This window comes from Ranitomeya imitator, chromosome 5 (genome assembly GCF_032444005.1).
Source record: "Ranitomeya imitator isolate aRanImi1 chromosome 5, aRanImi1.pri, whole genome shotgun sequence".
NCBI classification, from domain to species: Eukaryota; Metazoa; Chordata; class Amphibia; order Anura; family Dendrobatidae; genus Ranitomeya; species Ranitomeya imitator.
Window position 1 is genome coordinate 437,072,256 of NC_091286.1, and position 19,770 is coordinate 437,092,025.

At 45.6% G+C, this 19,770-nt stretch overlaps 1 protein-coding gene across 1 annotated transcript in view; it reads right to left on the minus strand.

Annotated features, from left to right (window-relative positions):
• LOC138638117 (probable cation-transporting ATPase 13A4) overlaps positions 1–19,770 on the minus strand; it is a 627,752-nt gene that overhangs the window by 304,576 nt on the left and 303,406 nt on the right. Inside the window, exons 9-10 of the mRNA XM_069727139.1 lie at positions 8,968–9,099; positions 8,327–8,497 (exon numbers count right to left, since the gene is read on the minus strand). Coding sequence (XP_069583240.1) covers positions 8,327–8,497; positions 8,968–9,099 — 303 coding nt within the window. The remainder of the gene's footprint in view (positions 1–8,326; positions 8,498–8,967; positions 9,100–19,770) is intronic.

A 19,770-nucleotide genomic window follows, 5' to 3' on the forward strand; every position in this document is an offset into this window, starting at 1 on the left:
TCCGCTAGCCCTAACACCATCAACCTTTATACAGCATTGTATGGGGCATAATCTATGAATCATCTTATGGGGCCATTAACCTTTATGCCGAATTGTATGGGGCATAATCTATGGAGCATTTTATGGGGCCATCAACCTTTATACAGAATTGTATGGGGCATAATCTATGGAGCATTTTATGGGGCCATCAACCTTTATGCCGAATTCTATTGGGCATAATCTATGGAGTATCATATGGGGCCATCAACCTTTATACAGCATTGTATGTTGCATAATCTATGGAGCAACTTATGGGGCCATAAACAACCTTTATACAGCATTGTATGGGGCAAATGTTTCTATGGAGCATCTTATGGGGCCATTATTAACCTTTGTGCAGCATTATATGGGGCATATTTTAATGTGGAGCATCTTATGGGGCCCATCATGAACTGTATGGAGCATTATATGGGGCTCCTGATTCAATATGGATATTCAAAAACACTTAACCTACTGATGTCTCAATTAATTTAATTTTATTGGTATATTTTTTATTTTTGAAATATACCAGTAGCTGCTGCATTTCCCACCCTAGGCTTATAATCGAGTCATTAAGTTTTCCCAGTTTTTTGTGGCAAAATTAGGGGTCTGGTCGGCTTAAACTAGAGTATATATGGTACCTACCAGCCAGCTATTTCTAACTGTGGTTTGTCCATCACACGGATCACATATAACTGGGCTCAAAATTCTGCCATTTCTGGCCAAACTTAAAATTTTGTTGCAGTGTGTTAGCAAAGTTATTGACACCAGTTTGCTGGTAGAAATAGTTACCTACAGGCCAGCTATTTCCAACAGTGGTTTGTCCGTCACACAGATCAGAGATAAAAATTGTGCTCAAAATTCTGCTATTTCTTGCCTACCTTGAAATTTTATTTAAATCACCAATAAACAACAATACCACATATTTGGGAGGGGAACAGAGAATTATTAAGTAGAGTATGTAATAATTAATCACACCACCCCATGTGGAAACCTTATATCAAGGACACATCCATATACATAGAACCTAATTCCCATAGGGAAAAACGATGTACCAGTCCGTTAATAAAATATACAAAATCTTTATTAAAGACATTAAAATACATAAAGAGACATTATCCAGGTGTATGACAGTTTACAACCTGAAAACAATACATCACCAAGGGCCCCACCCCCACCAGTAACACTGTGCCCCCTGATGAAGGACGGACCGAAACGCGCGTTGGGGTGGGCACTCACCCCACCTGGTTCCCCACATCTGCTGCTCACTTTGCATTCAGTAATTATAGAGACGACTTTTCCTTATATGAGGCCTGCTAGGAGGACGCTTAGTCACATGTGTGACAGGACCCAAAGTGGGGGATATTTCCCTGGGACCCTAGTGTGACCAATAGCTGGCACCGGTACAAACAGATAGGTGTATTTCCCCTTGGTACTCATATGCAATTGCATGTTATGTGGCGGTGCAGGGAGGTATATACTCAGCTCCCATATAGGGTCTCATAGAGGGATATTTTGCAGCAGGTAAATATTAGCTATAGGTGCATTTGCACCTTGTTCTAGATTGTTTTTCTACTAGGGTATACTATAGCTGAGTTTTTCACTAATTGTGGGGTTACTGGTGGGGGTGGGGCCCTTGGTGATGTATTGTTTTCAGGTTGTAAACTGTCATACACCTGGTTAATGTCTCTTTATGTATTTTAATGTCTTTATTCTATTAACGGACTGGTATGGGAATTAGGTTCTTGAAATTTTATTGCAGTGTATTAGCAAAGTTATTGACACCAGTTTGCTGGTAAAAGTAGTTACCTACAGACCAGCTATTTACAACAGTGGCTTGTCCGTCACACAGATCAGAAATAAAAATTGCACTCAAAATTTTGCCATTTCTGGCATCCACTTAATTTTAGTTGCAGTGTGTTAGCGAAATTATTCACACCAGTTTGCTGGAAAAAGAGTTACCTACAGGCCAGCTATTTCTAACTGTGGTTTGTCCATCACACGGATCACATATAACTGTGCTCAAAATTCTGCCATGTCTGCCCTCCATTTAATTTTTGTTGCTGTGTGTTAGTGAAGTTATTGACACTTGTTTGCTCGTAAAAATAGTAACCTACAGACCAGCTATTTCAAACTGTGGTTTGTCTGTCATATAAATCACATATAAGTTCACTCCAAATTCAGCCATTTGTAATGAACGTGAAAAATAGTGTCTTCTATTTAAAATTGGCAAGGCGCGTGGCAAGGGACAGTGAACTGGAGAGATGAGTAAAATTATTTTTTTAACAATAATCAGTTCAGATTATGATTGCCAATTTTGCAATATTGGCCCATTTATTTGTTGAACGTTCGCACAACATAGCCGAACTTCATTGGAGTAAATGGGAGTCAAAAACAAGTGCATACACAACACTTTCAAATGGACCCAACAGCTGCCAAAATACATCAAATTAGGGGCAAACACCAGGAGAGTGGCCTTAAATGACCCACAGTACAAATTTTAGAATGGCACCGCAACAATCTGCCATGCATGTCATTTCAGGGTCTGGGCCAGCATTTACAGCTTTCAATTGAATCTCAAAGTTAGACGATGTGGGTGCGGGATTGGTGTAGGCCTGCTGGGAGCACTGATATTACATGCAACAGCTCAACCTGCTTTTATTCTCAGCCACACACAAGTCTCCCAAATATCAATTTCATAGGCTACGATCATCAGAAAAACGTATGGATAGTAACATGGGTAGGTGACTCAAAAATGGTAGAGACCTGCTGCAGTGGCGTAGGAAGGGGAGTGCGGGGGGGGCGGGCCGCCCCAGGCGGCACAATGCAGGGGGCGGCACAATGCGGGGGGTGGGCCGGCGCTGGCTGAAGAAGAAGATGAGAGAGCGCTATCTGCGCTATACCATTTGCTGGTGGGGCGGCGGCGGCCATCTTACGGAGGCCGCGCGTGCGCAGATGATGGTAGTGCTTCCCGGGGCTTCAGGAAAATGGCCGCGGGATGCAGCTGGAGATCGCGGCGGCCATTTTCTTGAAGCCGTGTGCCCGTGTGTTCGCATCTTATTATTACCCGCTGGCCCTAACTTTCACTTTAACTTTCACTTTCACATCTCCTGAGGCGGCTGCCACTGCAGCGATTCCAGGAAGGCTAACGCTGGGGATCTCTGACTTGCTGCACAGCAGCAGCAGCTACAGTAACAGATCACATCACATCACATCGGATTCGAATCGGATCAGAAGATTCATTCAGTCAGATCATCAGAGGCAGACTCGCTGCGCTGGGGTCCTGGGGATCTCTGCATGCACAGCAGCAGCAGGCAGCTACAGATCACATCGGATTCGGATCAGATTCATTCAGAGCAGCAGACTCTCAGGCATGCTGCGCAGCTGCAGTCCCGAACAGGTATTTTTAAGCACAGTTTTTATGTGGAATTTAATATTGGTTTGTGACTTTAGAGAGGGCCAGGCATCTAGGGTTTATGTACCACTTCCTTATGGTACTGTCTAAATGTATATTGTATGTTGTGACCAGTGCAACACTAAGGCTACTTTCACACTAGCGTCGGATTCGGCCCGTCGCATTGCACCGGGCCGAGATTCCGACGCTAGCGTTTGATGCGCCGCACAACGGGTGCAGCGGATGCATTTCTCCGACGCATCCGCTGCCCCATTGTGAGGTGCGGGGAGGTGGGGGCGGGGAGTTCTGGCCACGCATGAACAGTCTGAAAAAGCCGTCCGTCGGCAGCAAAAAACGTTGCATTTAACGTTTTTTGCTCGCGGCGGTCCGCCACAACACGGCACAACCGTCGCACGACGGTTGCGACGTGTGTCAATACCGTACGTCGCAATGCGTCGCTAATGTTACTCTATGGGGCAAAACCGCATCCTGCAAACAACTTTGCAGGATGCGTTTTTTCCCCTAAACGACGCATTGCGACTAGTGTTGAGCGATACCGTCCGATACTTGAAAGTATCGGTATCGGATAGTATCGGCCGATACCCGAAAAATATCGGATATCGCCGATACCGATATCCGATACCAATACATGTCAATGGGACATCAAGTATCGGAAGGTATTCTCATGGTTCCCAGGGTCTGAAGGAGAGGAAACTCTCCTTCAGGCCCTGGGATCCATAGGGATGTGTAAAATAAAGAATTAAAATAAAAAATATTGATATATTTACCTCTCCGGCGGCCCCTGAACTCAGCGCGGGTAACCGGCATGCTTCTTTGTTCCAAATCAGCGCTTTTAGGACCTGAGAATCACGTCCCGGCTTCTGATTGGTCGCGGGCCGCCCATGTGACCGCCACGCGACCAATCACAAGCCGTGACGTCATTCGCAGGTCCTTAACGCGCTCATTTTTTAAAAATGAGCGCGGTAATGACTTTCAAAGACGTAGCGGCTTGTGATTGGTCGCGTGGCCGCGACCAATCACAAGCCGCTACGTCTTTGAAAGCCATTAACGCGCTCATTTTAAAAAATGAGCGCGTTAATAGCTTGCGGTGACGTCGCGGCTTGTGATTGGTCGCGTGGCCGCGACCAATCACAAGCCGCTACGTCTTTGAAAGTCATTAACGCGCTCATTTTTAAAAATGAGCGCGTTAATAGCTTGCGGTGACGTCGCGGCTTGTGATTGGTCGCGGCCATGCGACCAATCACAAGCCGCTACGTCTTTGAAAGTCATTAACGCGCTCATTTTTAAAAATGAGCGCGTTAATAGCTTGCGGTGACGTCGCGGCTTGTGATTGGTCGCGTGGCGGTCACATGGGCGGCCCGCGACCAATCAGAAGCCGGGACGTGATTCTCAGGTCCTAAAAGCGCTGATTTTGAACAACGAAGCCTGCCGGTTACCCGCGCTGAGTCCAGGGGCCGCCGGAGAGGTAAATATATCAATATTTTTTATTTTAATTCTTTATTTTACACATCTCTATGTATCCGATACCGATACCCGATACCACAAAAGTATCGGATCTCGGTATCGGAATTCCGATACCGCAAGTATCGGCCGATACCCGATACTTGCGGTATCGGAATGCTCAACACTAATTGCGATGTATTAAAAAAAACGCCAGTGTGAAAGTAGCCTTAGGCTGGCTACTTTCACACTGGCGTCGGAATCTCCCCGTCGCAATGCGTCGGGGAGAGATTCCGACGCTAGCGTTTAATGCTTTGCACAACGGATGCAGCGGATGCATGTCTCCGGCGCATCTGCTGCCCCATTGTAAGGTGCGGGGAGGTGGGGGCGGAGTTCCGTCCGCGCATGTGGGGGGGGGTGCCAAACTCGGGAACAGCCCCGGGCGGCAAAAGCTCTAGCTACGCCACTGACCTGCTGGTCTCGGAGGTCTACTGATACAGGAAACACACATGAAAGAGACCAAACCAGGGGTCTACATATTTATAAAAAATTAGCAGCAGACACTAGGGTTGAGCGACTTTTACTTTTATAGGATCGGGTCGGGTTTCACGAAACCCGACTTTTTCAAAAGTCGGGTCGAGTGAAATCGGCCGATCCTATAAAAAAGTCGGTGTCGGCCGAAACACGAAACCCAATGCAGTGCATTGGGTTTCCAATGGTTCCCAGGGTCTGAAGGAGAGGAAACTCTCCTTCAGGCCCTGGGATCCATATTTAAGTGTAAAATAAAGAATTAAAATAAAAAATATTGCTATACTCACCCTCTGATGCGCCCTGGTACTAACCGGCAGCCTTCCTTCCTTAGAATCAGCGCGTGAAAGGCCTTAGATGACATCGCGGCTTGTGATTGGTTGCGCGACCGTCCATGTGACCGCTTGCGCGACCAATCACCAGCCGCGATGTCACCGAAGGTCCTTCAAGCGCTGATTCTTAGGAAGGAAGGCTGCCGGAAAGAAGCAGGGCGTGTCCGAGGGTGAGTAAATTCCTATTAGGTAAGGAGTGGACTGCTGAGGACTGGGGCAAAGTCATTTTCTCTGATGAATCCCCTTTTTGATTGTTTGGGACATCTGGAAAACAGCTTATTCGGAGAAGAAGAGGTGAGCGCTACCACCAGTCTTGTCTCATGCCAACTGTAAAGCATCCTGAAACCATTCATGGGTGGGGTTGCTTCTCAGCCAAGGGAATCGGCTCACTCAAAGTCTTGCCTAAAAACACAGCCATGAATAAAGAATGGTACCAGAATGTCCTCCAAGAGCAACTTCTCCCAACCGTCCAAGAGCAGTTTGGCGCCCAACAATGCCTTTTCCAGCATGATGGAGCGCCTTGCCGTAAAGCAAAGGTGATAACTAGGGTTGAGCGACTTTTCTTTTTATAGGATCGGGTCGGGTTTCACGAAACCCGACTTTTTCAAAAGTCGGGTCGAGTGAAATCGGCCGATCCTATAGAAAATTCGGGGTCGGCCGAAACACGAAACCCAATGCAGTGCATTGGGTTTCTAATGGTTCCCAGGGTCTGAAGGAGAGGAAACTCTCCTTCAGGCCCTGGGATCCATATTTAAGTGTAAAATAAACAATCAAAATAAAAAATATTGATATACTTACCCTCGGACGCGCCCTGGTTCTCACCGGCAGCCTTCCTTCCTAAGAATGAGCGCCTGAAGGACCTTCGATGACGTCGCGGCTTGTGATTGGTCGCGTGAGCGGTCACATGGGCGTCACGCGACCAATTACAAGCCGCGACGTCATCGAAGGCCCTTCAGATGCTCATTCTTAGGAAGGAAGGCTGCCGGTGAGAACCAGGGTGCATCCGAGGGTGAGTATATACCTATTAGGAATATACTCACCCTCGGACGCGCCCTGGGACGCTTCCTTCCTAAGAATGAGTGCCTGAAGGACCTTCGATGACGTCGCGGCTTGTGATTGGTCGCGTGAGCGGTCACATGGGCATCACGCGACCAATCACAAGCCGCGACGTCATCGAAGGCCCTTCAGGTGCTCATTCTTAGGAAAGAAGGCTGCCGGTGAGAACCAGGGCGCGTCTGAGGGTGAGTATATCAATATTTTTTTTTTTTATTCTTTATTTTATACTTAAATATGAATTCTGATACCGATTCCCGATATCTTAAACATATCGCAACTCGGTATCGGAATTCCGATTCCAGATCAGAAGATCGCCGACCTCATGGCCGACCCCACACAGGGGTCGGGTTTTATGAAACCCGACTTTGCCAAAAGTCGGCGACTTCTGAAACTGGCCGACCCGTTTCGCTCAACCCTAGTGATAACTAAATGGCTCATGGAACAAAACATAGAGATTTTGGGTCCATGGCCTGGAAACTCCCCAGATCTTAATCCCATTGAGAATTTGTGGTCAATCATCAAGAGACGGGTGGACAAACAAAAACCAACAAATTGTGGCAAAATGCAAGCATTGATTATGCAAGTCAGGATTTGGTCCAGAAGTTGATTGAGAGCATGCCAGGGAGAATTGCAGAGGTCTTGAAGAAGAAGGGTCAACACTGCAAATATTGACTTGCTGCATTAACTCATTATAACTGTCAATATAACCTATTAGTACTCATAATATGATTGCAATTATATTTCTGTATGTGATATAAACATCAGACAAACACTAATAAAAACCAGAGGGCAGCAGATCATGTGAAAATATAATTTTGGTGTCATTCTCAAAAATTTTGGCCATGACTGTAGGTTCAGACATGGCTTTAAAGAAGGCTAATACTTGCAATGCAACGCAATTTTATACTTTTGTATATGTTAACATACAAAGGTTAAGTACATAAAAGGATTAAATACATATAATGATTAAGTATATAGAAAGATTAACTACATACAGTATACTTACATCATCACCAAGAGGCTTATAAACATCCGTCTGGGAGATTACCTACACTGCATGGGCATCTTCAATTATGCAGGTTTGAGAACACTGTACATGTACAGGTACCCCAGGTTTTGCATCTGTTTTAGTCATGTTTCTCAGGTCTTATATAGTAATTTACACTATGTAGTAACTCTAGTTTCACCCAGCCCTTTAAGTGGCCAGCTTTCAAGGTCGGATGAAAATTAGATATCATGGAGTCATCAGACGAGGGGCCACAATAATATAATATAAATATATTATATATAAAAGCCACAAGGATTTAGATAAAACTACCTCAGGCAGAGGTTCCTCCCTGTATTACTCCTTCCATTTTCCGTGTGATTGGGTTGCAGATGAATCGAACATCTGCTGCCAAATTATATCATTTATTACAGATGACTACTAGGGGTCTAACACCACCCTATTAATCTATTTGATTGTTAAAAAAAATACTGTGTGTAACCTCTTGGCAGCTGCAAAACTATATACATATGTGAAAACCAAAATACCCACCAGTCTGTAGGACCACAGCTTTTACAAGATCTTGACTGTTTCTTTTAGATTGGATGACCTCAGTTCCACAAAAAAGAACATGTTTTTTGTAGTCATCACCACAGTGTTCCATCCAAGGAATGGAATTGTTAGTATTTGGCAGTGGTGTCTTCGTCACAGGGACACTTTCACCTTGAAATTAAATTTAAAGGTATGTTTTTAAGTTATCTGTAAATTAATTTTCTGGGTCTTGTGTATGGATATCCAACAGTTTCACATACTTGCAGATTAGAGACAAATATAAAGTAAATAAAAGCAAATCAATGCAAAACACAATTGCTCCATTATTTTCAACAAATATCATTGGGTCACATGTAAAAAATAAAGTGGGGTAACTAACAAATGAAGTCTGAGTTTTTCTTCTCTCAAATTTATTTTATTGAAGTAATAGCAGTGGGTCAACACACGATATGGTGAACCATAAAAAGCCCTAAGAAATGTAAACTATAAAGTGCACAAAGATATCTTAAGCCCTAAACACTCTAGGCTCAAGTGGCCGGCAATATACCTTTGCAGTAACTTAAAGGAATTACTGTATAAAATCTCAACAATCAAAAATCAGATAATTTCAAAGAATGGAGACAATAATGAAATATCCATACCAGTTAACATTGCTTCATTGACAGTACACCCTCCATTGATTAAAATAGCATCACATGGTAAGTAAAGTTTGTTTCCTTCCAAAACAATGACATCACCTGGAACCAAGGACTGAGATTGTACTTCTCTAAGTTCTGGTAAAAATAAACACAACAATAAATAAATTAAAAAATATTTAGAGGAAAAAAAGGTCAAGCAATATTTAAGTGTTGTTTCTGTGATTTTATACATTTTGTAAGAGCAACATAATATAACATAATATAACCATTGACTGTGTTTTCCTATTTGAACCTTTTCCCATGCCACAGCATGGTGGCCACTGACACTGCAGTCTGTTTTATATCATGAATATAGAGATTGAAGGAAGTCGTCGTGAATCAACTCAGTTGAATTTTCTGAAATTTGCAGGTCACATTTCAATTTGATTCACTTGAAAAAAGTCAGGTGCCATTTCACACATTGCTGATGATTGCATCACCCAGATAATCAAGATTGATAAATACTGACATAAGACTCTTCATGAATCAGGAATGTCAGACATCTCTGAGAGCGACTCACCAGAAATCCTACTCCAGAACTAGTGGAGTATGATTTGTAGCAAAGCAAACTCTGCAGCTCATCATGAATTTGATGAGCAGTAGTCACCACATCCTTGTCCACCTCTGCTCTACACATTTTGATGGAGCTGGAAGTAGTTGGCATGAAGTTGTCAAAGTCGCCAAATTTAAGCACAGCTTCCGAACTTCTAATTTTTACAACTGTGATGTAGCAGGCCCATTGTGTACACATACACTAAAAAATGTTAATTCAGTCGCCAAATTTTGGCTTTGACAGGGTAGGGATAAAAGGTCAGAAAAAGACTACATGAAAGTGTGCTGTACTACTAGGATATGTAGAAATTGTGAATATGAGTCTCTGGAATTTGTTGCTACACTGTCCTCTTTGACATGGGGGATTACATTTGCTTATCAACAACTCTGAAAACAAATTATTACACAAAAGGTACCTTCACACATAACGATTTCGTTAATGATATCGTTGCTATTTGTGACGTAGCAACGATATTGTTAACGAAATCGTTATGCGTGACAGCGACCAACGATCAGGCCCCTGCTGGAAGATCGTTGGTCGCTGGGGAATGATCAGGACTTTATTTTTGTCGCTGATCTTCCGCTGACATTGCTGAATCGGCGTGTGTGACGCCGATCCAGCGATGTCTTCACTGGTAACCAGGGTAAATATCGGGTTACTAAGCGCAGGACTGCGCTTAGTAACCCAATGTTTACCCTGGTTACCATTGTAAATGTAAAAAAAAAAACACTACATACTTACATTCCGGTGTCTGGTCACGTCCCTCGCCTTCAGCTTCCCGCACTGACTGTGAGCACCGGCCGGCCGTGAAGCAGAGCACAGCGGTGACGTCACCGCTCTGCTTTACGGCCGGCGCTCACAGTCAGTGCGGGAAGCTGAAGGCGAGGGACGTGACCAGACACCGGAATGTAAGTATAAAATCGCCTCCTGATGAAGCCATTCAGGTGAAACGCGCGTCGAGGTTCCCCTCTCTGCCTGCAGCACCCTGCTATCTACCGCTACTATGTCTCAAGGTAACAGCATCTCACTCACAGTCTATTCATTGCATTTGTAATTATGCTGTTGCTATCTTGATTTATATCCCCTGTTTACAACTACATTTTAGGGGACCGACATAGGGGTTTGCCCACTGTTTACATCATGTGCACATCTAGGAGCATTACCCCAGAGCACTTCTTTTTATCTATCTGTATTTTTTCTTGCTATCTTTAGCATTGTGTAATTGCCATCTTTCACATGCCATTTTTTTAGCTGCTTCTCTTCAATACCCGTTTTTGTCTTTATTATATTATTTTCTATTATTATCTTTTATTGTATATTTGATACTTTAATAAACTGATATTTGTATACTTTTGGAGTACCTCTATTTTGTATGCACAGACCCTGGTCTATGACCTTTTCCCTTTTGATCCCGTGGATCTAGGCTCTATCTGTGGGTCTGGTGCTTGGTTTTTTTTAGGTTCATATATACCGGAATGTAAGTATGTAGTGTTTTTTTTTTTTTTACATTTACAATGGTAACCAGGGTAAGCATCGGGTTACTAAGCGCGGCCCTGCGCTTAGTAACCCGATGTTTACCCTGGTTACCCGGGGACTTCGGCATCGTTGGTTGCTGGAGAGCTGTCTGTGTGACAGCTCTCCAGCGACCAAACAGTGACGCTGCAACGATCGACATCGTTGTCTATATCGCTGCAGCGTCGCTTAATGTGACGGTACCTTAAATCTAGACATCACACGGTGCAAATCTGTTTTGACAGCTATTTAAAGTTGCCAATTTGAGACGAGTAGACACCAGACACACCTTTATACGGATGTTCTGTTGTTGTGTTAACCTTTTTGGCTGTCATGTGTACCTTACCTAGCATTTCTGACTGATTGGATATTTTGTGCAGAGCTTTCTAACTTTTTTGTAAAATTTATAATTGTGTCCAATGTTACAAGAAAAATAGGTCATGGTAAAGGACATGGCAGTATAAGAGTGAATAAAAACATATTAACCCCTTTCTGACCTCGGACGGGATAGTACGTCCGAGGTCAGATCCCCTGCTTTGATGCAGGGCTCCGCGGTGAGCCCGCATCAAAGCCGGGACATGTCAGCTGTTTTGAACAGCTGACATGTGCCCGTAATAGGCGCGGGCAGAATCGCGATCTGCCCGCACCTATTAACTAGTTAAATGCCGCTGTCAAACGCAGACAGCGGCATTTAACTACTGCTTCCGGCCAGGCGGCCGGAAATGACGTAATCGCCGACCCCCGTCACATGATCGGCGATAGCAGAGGCGATCGTGCTGTGCCTGCTTCTAGCCTCCCATGGAGGCTATTGAAGCATGGCAAAAGTTAAAAAAAAAGTTAAAAAAAATGTGAAAAAAATAAAAAATATATAAAAGTTTTAATCACCCCCCTTTCGCCCCAATCAAAATAAATCAATAAAAAAAATCTAATCTACACATATTTGGTATCGCCGCGCTCAGAATCGCCCGATCTAGCAATTAAAAAAAAGCATTAACCTGATCGCTAAACGGCGTAACGAGAAAAAAATTCTAGACGCCAGAATTACGTTTTTTAGGTCGCCTCGACATTGCATTAAAATGCAATAACGGGTGATCAAAAGAACGTATCTGTACCAAAATGCTATCGTTAAAAACATCATCTGGGCACGCAAAAAATAAGCCCTCAACCGACCCCAGATCACGAAAAATGGAGACGCTACGAGTATCGGAAAATGGCGCAATTTTTTTTTTTTTTTTTTTAGCAAAGTTTGGAATTTTTTTTCACCACTTAGATAAAAAATAACCTAGTCATGTTAGGTGTCTATGAACTCGTACTGACCTGGAGAATCATAATGTCAGGTTTTAGCATTTAGTGAACCTAGCAAAAAAGCCAAACAAAAAACAAGTGTGGGATTGCACTTTTTTTGCAATTTCCCCGCACTTGGAATTTTTTTCCCGTTTTCTAGTACACGACATGCTAAAACCAATGATGTCATTCAAAAGTACAACTCGTCCCGCAAAAAAATAAGCCCTCACATGGCCAAATTGACAGAAAAATAAAAAAGTTATGGCTCTGGGAATGAAAGGAGTGAAAAACAAACACGGAAAAACGAAAAATCCCAAGGTCATGAAGGGGTTAAAGTTAAAAACATCAGAACTGCTACCAACAGCAGCAACAGTGGTACTGATACATAAGTTACATAATACATCTAAGTCACAACAGGATAGTTTGTGATGGGTGTGTGACAAAGCACACAGGGGCATCAAGTCGATGAACAACCCAACAACTTTTATCAAGATGGGGAAAATTTAAACCCAAACATGGATTCCATTAAGTCTGTAAGGTGGCCACATAAAAGGGACAAATCCTTGGGCGCCACCAGGTAATCCGTCATCAAGGAATATGCAACAACAGTCTTTACATTCAGTCTTCAAATCCAGCAGGGTGGTTAAACATCACAATCCCATGTGGCAAATTAGCTTCAATCTCCATACATGGCACAGGACCAGGCCACAATAGCAGATCCTCGCCGTTCCCAAGATACAGCATCAACTAACTCAACAGTAGAATATTGTCTTACCTCTCTTGCGATCAGCCCCCTTGTTGGGCAGAGATACTAACACCCACCCCCTTAAAAAAAGGTCAAAGGATAAAGAATGTTACAGAAGCCCAGACTCAGCCTGTCTGCAGGTTTGTGTATTCCGGGATGCACCATGCAGGGAGGAACAAAGGGAAACTTGCACCGACTAGATGCAGGACGAGGATTGATAATGTAGGCCCGATTACAGTATGGTCCATGCAAACAGATTGGGGGTGACTCTCTGTTACAATGATGTTACCTCTAACAGCAACACTGTTAGTTTGAGTCAGTGTTCTGAACAGTCCACCTCCTCCACCCCAGAACACCTAATGTTTTTCAAAGTAGAAATAAAATTGCATTGATTTGAAATCTATTCATTCATCCCATTAAGGTATATAATCCACAAGCAGAACTTATTTCTGTCGATTTGAAAGAAATGGAGAATACAATTCTAATACCAAGCTGTGTTGGTGGCTTTGTGAGCTTTGGCAGTAGGGGCATTGCAAGTGTTATGAACATTCCTAGCCAGGCCACATCTCAACAAGCTCTGGGTATTTTCCATTTAGAAACAACTGTTGTCCAGTCATGGAAAATGCTGCTGATAACTGGGAAGGAAAATGGGATACAGAGCCGATGTCTAGCAAGAGAGGATCCTCTGCGAGGATATCTGCTTTTTCTGCTATCAGCCTGGGAGTAAATGATGTTGCGACTGATGACGGTGTAGGAGGGTAAATAGTGTCTGACAGCTCTATTGGTGGTTGTGGTGATGGTAATTTCTATGTGTTGGCTTCTCAGGTGTAGGTGTGTAAATTATTTTCTTCATTGCCGGAGAACTAACCTTTTGCAATATGCAGGCTGTGTTGTAAAATATATATATATATATATATACTGTACCTCTTAAATCCTAGTATACATCGACTATAAATAACATCTCTCCATCAGAATATGAAATGTCATTACTAGTGTTAAGCGATTCCTTCCGCTTTTCGGCGTATCGGTATCGAATTGGATCGGCTGATATCGACAAAATATCGGATATCGCCGATATCCGATACCAATGCAAGTCAATGGGACAAAAATATCAGAATTAAAATAAACCCTTTCTTTCCTTGTGGTTAACTCCACATGAAGGAAAACAACAAAGAATAACGTAGAATGTGTCGGGGGAGGTGGAGGAGACATTAAAGGCATAGCGGTTTAGACCAAATCAAATGGAAGGGCAGGAATTCATTTTTTTTAAGACGTTCGGAGTTACAAAGATATTGACTATGTTTAGATTTTTTATATTTTGTCAGATATTTATGTTTCACTACTTCCATTCTCTGCACCTTTTTTTTTTTACTTCTCCCACACTTTCCTCTTCATCATCCTCAGCAGCAGCATCTTTTTCATCAATATCCTTTTCACCTTATTTATCTTCCTCTTCACCTTCTTCCTATTATTCTTTTTGCAAAAATTCTCCATATTCTTCTTATTCAACTCAGCTTCTTCATATTCCACTTCTTCATCTTCTTCATATTCTTCTTATTCTTCTTCTTCATAATATTCTTATTTGTGACAGGCATTCCTGTAGTTGTTGTCTATAAAAGTTTGAAGATTACACCTTCTGCTCTGCCTGTCACAAAAGATTTACAACAGTATTTGTCCGTGTTCAGTTGTGCCTGCCGCAGTAGGTATTTTCCAGGGGCACCATGAGGAGGAACGGACTCACCCCCATACACTGCTTAGTCTTCTTCTGCTTATAATGTAGATATCTTTTGCTCTGATTTTAGTCTTATGCTTAATGTTCTTCTGCTTTTTGTTCTGCAGCTTCCTGTTCTTCTGCTTCTCGGTCTTCAGGGTCGTCATCTTTAGGGTCTTGAACTGGGAAATGTAGTAGAAGGCACAAGAGCAAAAGACCCTGCCGAGAACCAGCTGACGGTACTGGAACCCAGATGGCTAGCGGAAGGTATAAGAGCCACTGGAACAACCGAGGACCACCTGACGTTACTGGAACCCGGTTACTAAGCAGGAGGTACCCGTGCCTGAAAGCACTACCAAGGACCACCTGACGTTGGTGGAACTCGGATACCCAGAAGGAGGCACATAAGCCAAAGGCTCTGCCCGGAACCAGCTGACGGTGCTGGAACCAGGATGGGGAGCAGAAGGCAGAAGAGCAAAAGACACTGCCGAGAACCAGCTGATGGTACTGGAACCCAGATGGCGACCCGAAGGTAGAAGAGCACGACCAAGGTAGAAGAGCACGACCGAGGACCAGCTGACGGTACTGGAACCCGGTTACTAGATGGACAAATGTCCGGCTGAACTGGATGGACAAATGTCTTTTTTCGGCCTTACTAACTATGTTACTATGTTACTATGTTACTAAGCAGGAGGTACCCGTGCCTAAAAGCACTACAAAGGACCACCTGACGTTGGCGGAACTCGGACACCCAGAATAAGGCACCTAAGCCAAAGGCTCTGCCTGGAACCAGCTGACAGTGCTGGAACCAGGGGGACCTAGTCAAGATTGTCTTCCCAAGAACCAGCTAACAGTGCTGGATCTCAGATAGGCAGCAGAAGGTCCACAGGAAAAGAAACAATAGCTAGGCCGTGAGCCGGATGCAGTTACCGAAAAACCAAAGTCCTACAGGGGGAGCTTGTCCTATTGGCACTACAGAACCAGCCTTGATTGCCACTTCCCGCAGCCCACATAGGAAGCACCTAAACTGCAGGCACCATGGAGTCGGCTAACCTGACCGCAACACCACAGGACAACGGTTTGGAGCGTAAGTGACCATGACACTACCTAGAAACAGCAGGCGTGCTGTAACCAGGCTGGACAGGAGGGAGTACCCATGCCAAAGACACTTCTGAGCCACAACTGGCGGTGTTGAAACCCAGGGAAAGCAGGAGGAGCATACTTTAGTTTTTGCCGCACACACAGCAGGGGAACAGCTGGCGTTACTGAACCCCAATAACAGAGGAGCAACTGTTGACTGTGCAGACAGCACTTCCGGGCAACAACTGACGGTGTTGAAACCCAAGGGAAGCAGGAGGAGCAGACTTTAGTTTTTGCCGCACAAACAGCAGGGGAACAGCTGGCATTACTGAACCCCAATAACAGAGGAGCAACTGTTGACTGTGCAGACAGAACTTCCGGGAAACAACTGGTGATATTGGAGCCCAGGGAATCTAGGAGGAGCAAAGTGTAGGCCGAAGCCTGCACTGCAGGGAGTTGATGTTGTGCCAGCGTGGCGGTCGCATGACACATTGCCGCACACACAGCTGAGGATCAGCTGACGTTACTGAACCCCAATAACAGAGGAGCAGCTGTTAACTGTGCAGACAGTACTTCCGAGCACGAACTGGTGGTGTAAGTGCCCAGGGTCAGCAGGATTAGCAGAGTGTAGGCTGAAGCCTGCACTGGAGGCAGTTTAATATCTGATGTTGTGCCAGCGTGGCGGTCGCTGGACACATTGCCGGATACACAGCAGGGAAACAGCTGGCGTTACTGAACCCCACTGACACATGAGCGAGTGTTTTTCTCTGTGCAGCCAGCACTTCCGGGCACCAGCTGGCAGTATTGAAGCCCAGGGAACCTAGGAGGAGCAGAGTGTAGGCCGAGACCTGCACTGGAGGCAGTTAAATGTCTGTTGCGTTCGTGTGGCGGTCGCAGGACACGTTGCTGGCTACACAACAGGGGAACAGCTGACGTTACCGAACCCCACTGACACATGAGCAAGTGTTTTTCTCTGTGCAGCCAGCACTTCCGGGCAACAACTGACAGTGTTGATGCCCAGGGAATCCAGGAGGAGCAGAGTGTAGGCCGAAGCCTGCATTGGAGGCAGATTAATGTCTTATTGTGCCAGCATGGCGGTCGCTGGACACATTGCCGGATACACAGCAGGGGTACAGCTGGCGTTACTGAACCCCACGGACACATGAGCGATTGTTTGTCTCTGTGCAGCCAGCACTTCCAGGCACCAACTGGCGATATTGGAGCCCGAGGAATCATGGAGGAGCAGAATGGAGGCAGGTTAATGTCTGTTGTTGTGCCAGCGTGGTGGTCGCTGAACACATTGCCGGATACACAGCAGGGGAACAGCTGGCATTACTGAATCCCACTGACCCATGAGCGAGTATTTTTCTCTGTGCAGCCAGCACTTCTGGGCACCAGCTGGCAGTATTGGAGCCCAGGAAATCTAAGAGGAGCAGAGTGTAGGCTGAGGCCTGCACTGGAGGCAGTTAAATGTCTGTTGTGTCTGCGTGGCGGTCGCAGGACACGTTGCTGGCTACACAGCAGGGGAACAGCTGGCATTACTGAACCTCACTGACACATGAACGAGTGTTTGTCTCTGTGCAGCCAGCACTTCCGGGCAATAACTGGCAGTATTGGAGCCCGGGGAATCATGGAGGAGCAGAATGGAGGCAGGTTAATGTCTGTTGTTGTGCCAGCGTGGCGGTCGCTGGACACGTTGCCGGATACACAGCAGGGGAACAGCAGGCGTCACTGAACCCCACTGACACATGAGCGAGTGTTTTTCTCTGTGCAGCCAGCCCTTCCGGGCACCAACTAGCGGTATTGGAGCCCGGGAAATCATGGAGGAGCAGAATGGAGGCAGGTTAATGTCTGTTGTTGTGCCAGCGTGGCAGTCGCTGGACACATTGCTGGATACACAGCAGGGGAACATCTGGCGTTACTGAACCCCACTGACACATGAGCGAGTGTTTTTCTCTGTGCAGCCAGCACTTCCGGGCAACAACTGACAGTGTTGAAGCCCAGGGAATCCAGGAGGAACAAAGTGTAGGCCGAAGCCTGCACTGGAGGCACGTTAATGTCTGTTATTGTGCCAGCGTGGAGGTCGCTGGACACATTGCTGGATACACAGCAGGGGAACAGCTGGCGTTACTGAACCCCACTGACACATGAGCGAGTGTTTTTCTCTGTGCAGCCAGCACTTCTGGGCACCAACTGGTGGTATTGGAGCCCGTGGAGTCATGGAGGAGTAAAATGGAGGCAGGTTAATATCTGTTGTTGTGCCAGCATGGCGGTCGCTGGACACGTTGCCGGATACACAGCAGGGGAGCAGCTGGCATTACTGAACCCCAATAACTCTGGGTCATGTGTTGACTGTGCGGCCGGCACTTCTGAGCAGCAACTGGCGGTGTTGGAACCCAGGGATTAAAGTTCAGGTGGTAGAAACATGAACACAACAGGAGACCTGGATACTGTAGCCAATCAAGTATTTAATCTGGAGGAGGAGTGCCAAATTCCTGCGAGATCCAGGCCTTGTTCATTTTCAGAAAAGTAAGCCGGTCGATGTTATCGGAGGATAGTCGCATGCGACGGTCTGTTAGTACACCACCTGTGGCACTAAAGACACGTTCCGATAATACACTAGCAGCAGGGCAAGCCAGCACCTCCAATGCATACTGGCTAAGCTCTGGCCATGCATCCAGCTTAGAGACCCAAAACTTGAAGGGGAAGAGCCATCTGGGAGTACGCTGAGAGGGCAAGACATGTAGTCTGTCACCATCTGATGAAAACGTGGCCTCCTGCTGAGTGGACCCGTCTGTGGTGGTGTAGACATTTGTGGCAGGCACACAAAACTTTGCCACTGTTGGGCCTGACTGGTCATGCCTTGTGCTGAGGCACTGCTTCTGCTCCCTTTTTGCACAGAGCTTCCTCCACTGCCTCGACGCACTGAGCTGCTTTGTAAAGCAGTAGCAGCACTTCTCTCGATTGGACTGGCGAAGATGATGGACTGCACCAGTTTGTCTCGGTGCTCCCGCAGTTTACACTCCCACTGCAACGGTGTTATGAGGGTTTGTAAGTTGTCATGGTAGCATGGATCTAGGAGCATGTACACCCAATAATCATCTGTGGTAAGAATGTGGGCGATGTGGCGGTCATTTCTCAGGCACTGCAGCATGAAATCAACCATGTGCTGCAGACTGCCAACTGGCCAAGAAACGCAGCCCCTTGCTTGAGGCATGATCTCTGCCTGCTCTGCATCACCCCACCCTCGCTCTACATACTGACTACTGGAGATTTGTGTAACTCCCTACTCTGGACTGATCTCTTCCTCCTCCATTGACTCCTCCTCATCCTCCTCACAAAGTGTCCCCTGCCTAGGCCTTTGTGAGGAACCACGTGGCGCAGACTGTCCAGAAGCAGATGGCATTTCTATCTCCTCATCCTCCACCTCTTCCACCACCTCATCCCTTAGCGCTTGCAGTGGTCTTTCAAGCAGGCAGATAAGGGGGACAGTCAAGCTTACTAGTGCATCATCTGCACTCGCCATCCGCGTGGAATCATCGAAGGTAAGCAAAACTGGCAGACAACCTTCATAGTGGCCCACTCAGTGGTTGTGAAGTCTGAACGGCGCGCACTGCGACTTCTTTGCGCCTGATGCAGCTGGTACTCCATTATTGCTGGCTGTTGCTCACACAACCACTCCAACATATGTAACATTGATTTCCACCTGGTGGGTAGGTCACATATGATGCGATGTCTCGGAAGGCGGAATCGGCACTGCAGAGTTGCAATGCGCAATCTTGCCATGCTGGAACGCCGCAAGTGAACACACTCTAGGCGGACCTTGTGCAGCAGTGCATCAAGATCCGGATAGTCCCTCAAAAAACTCTGTATGACCAAGTT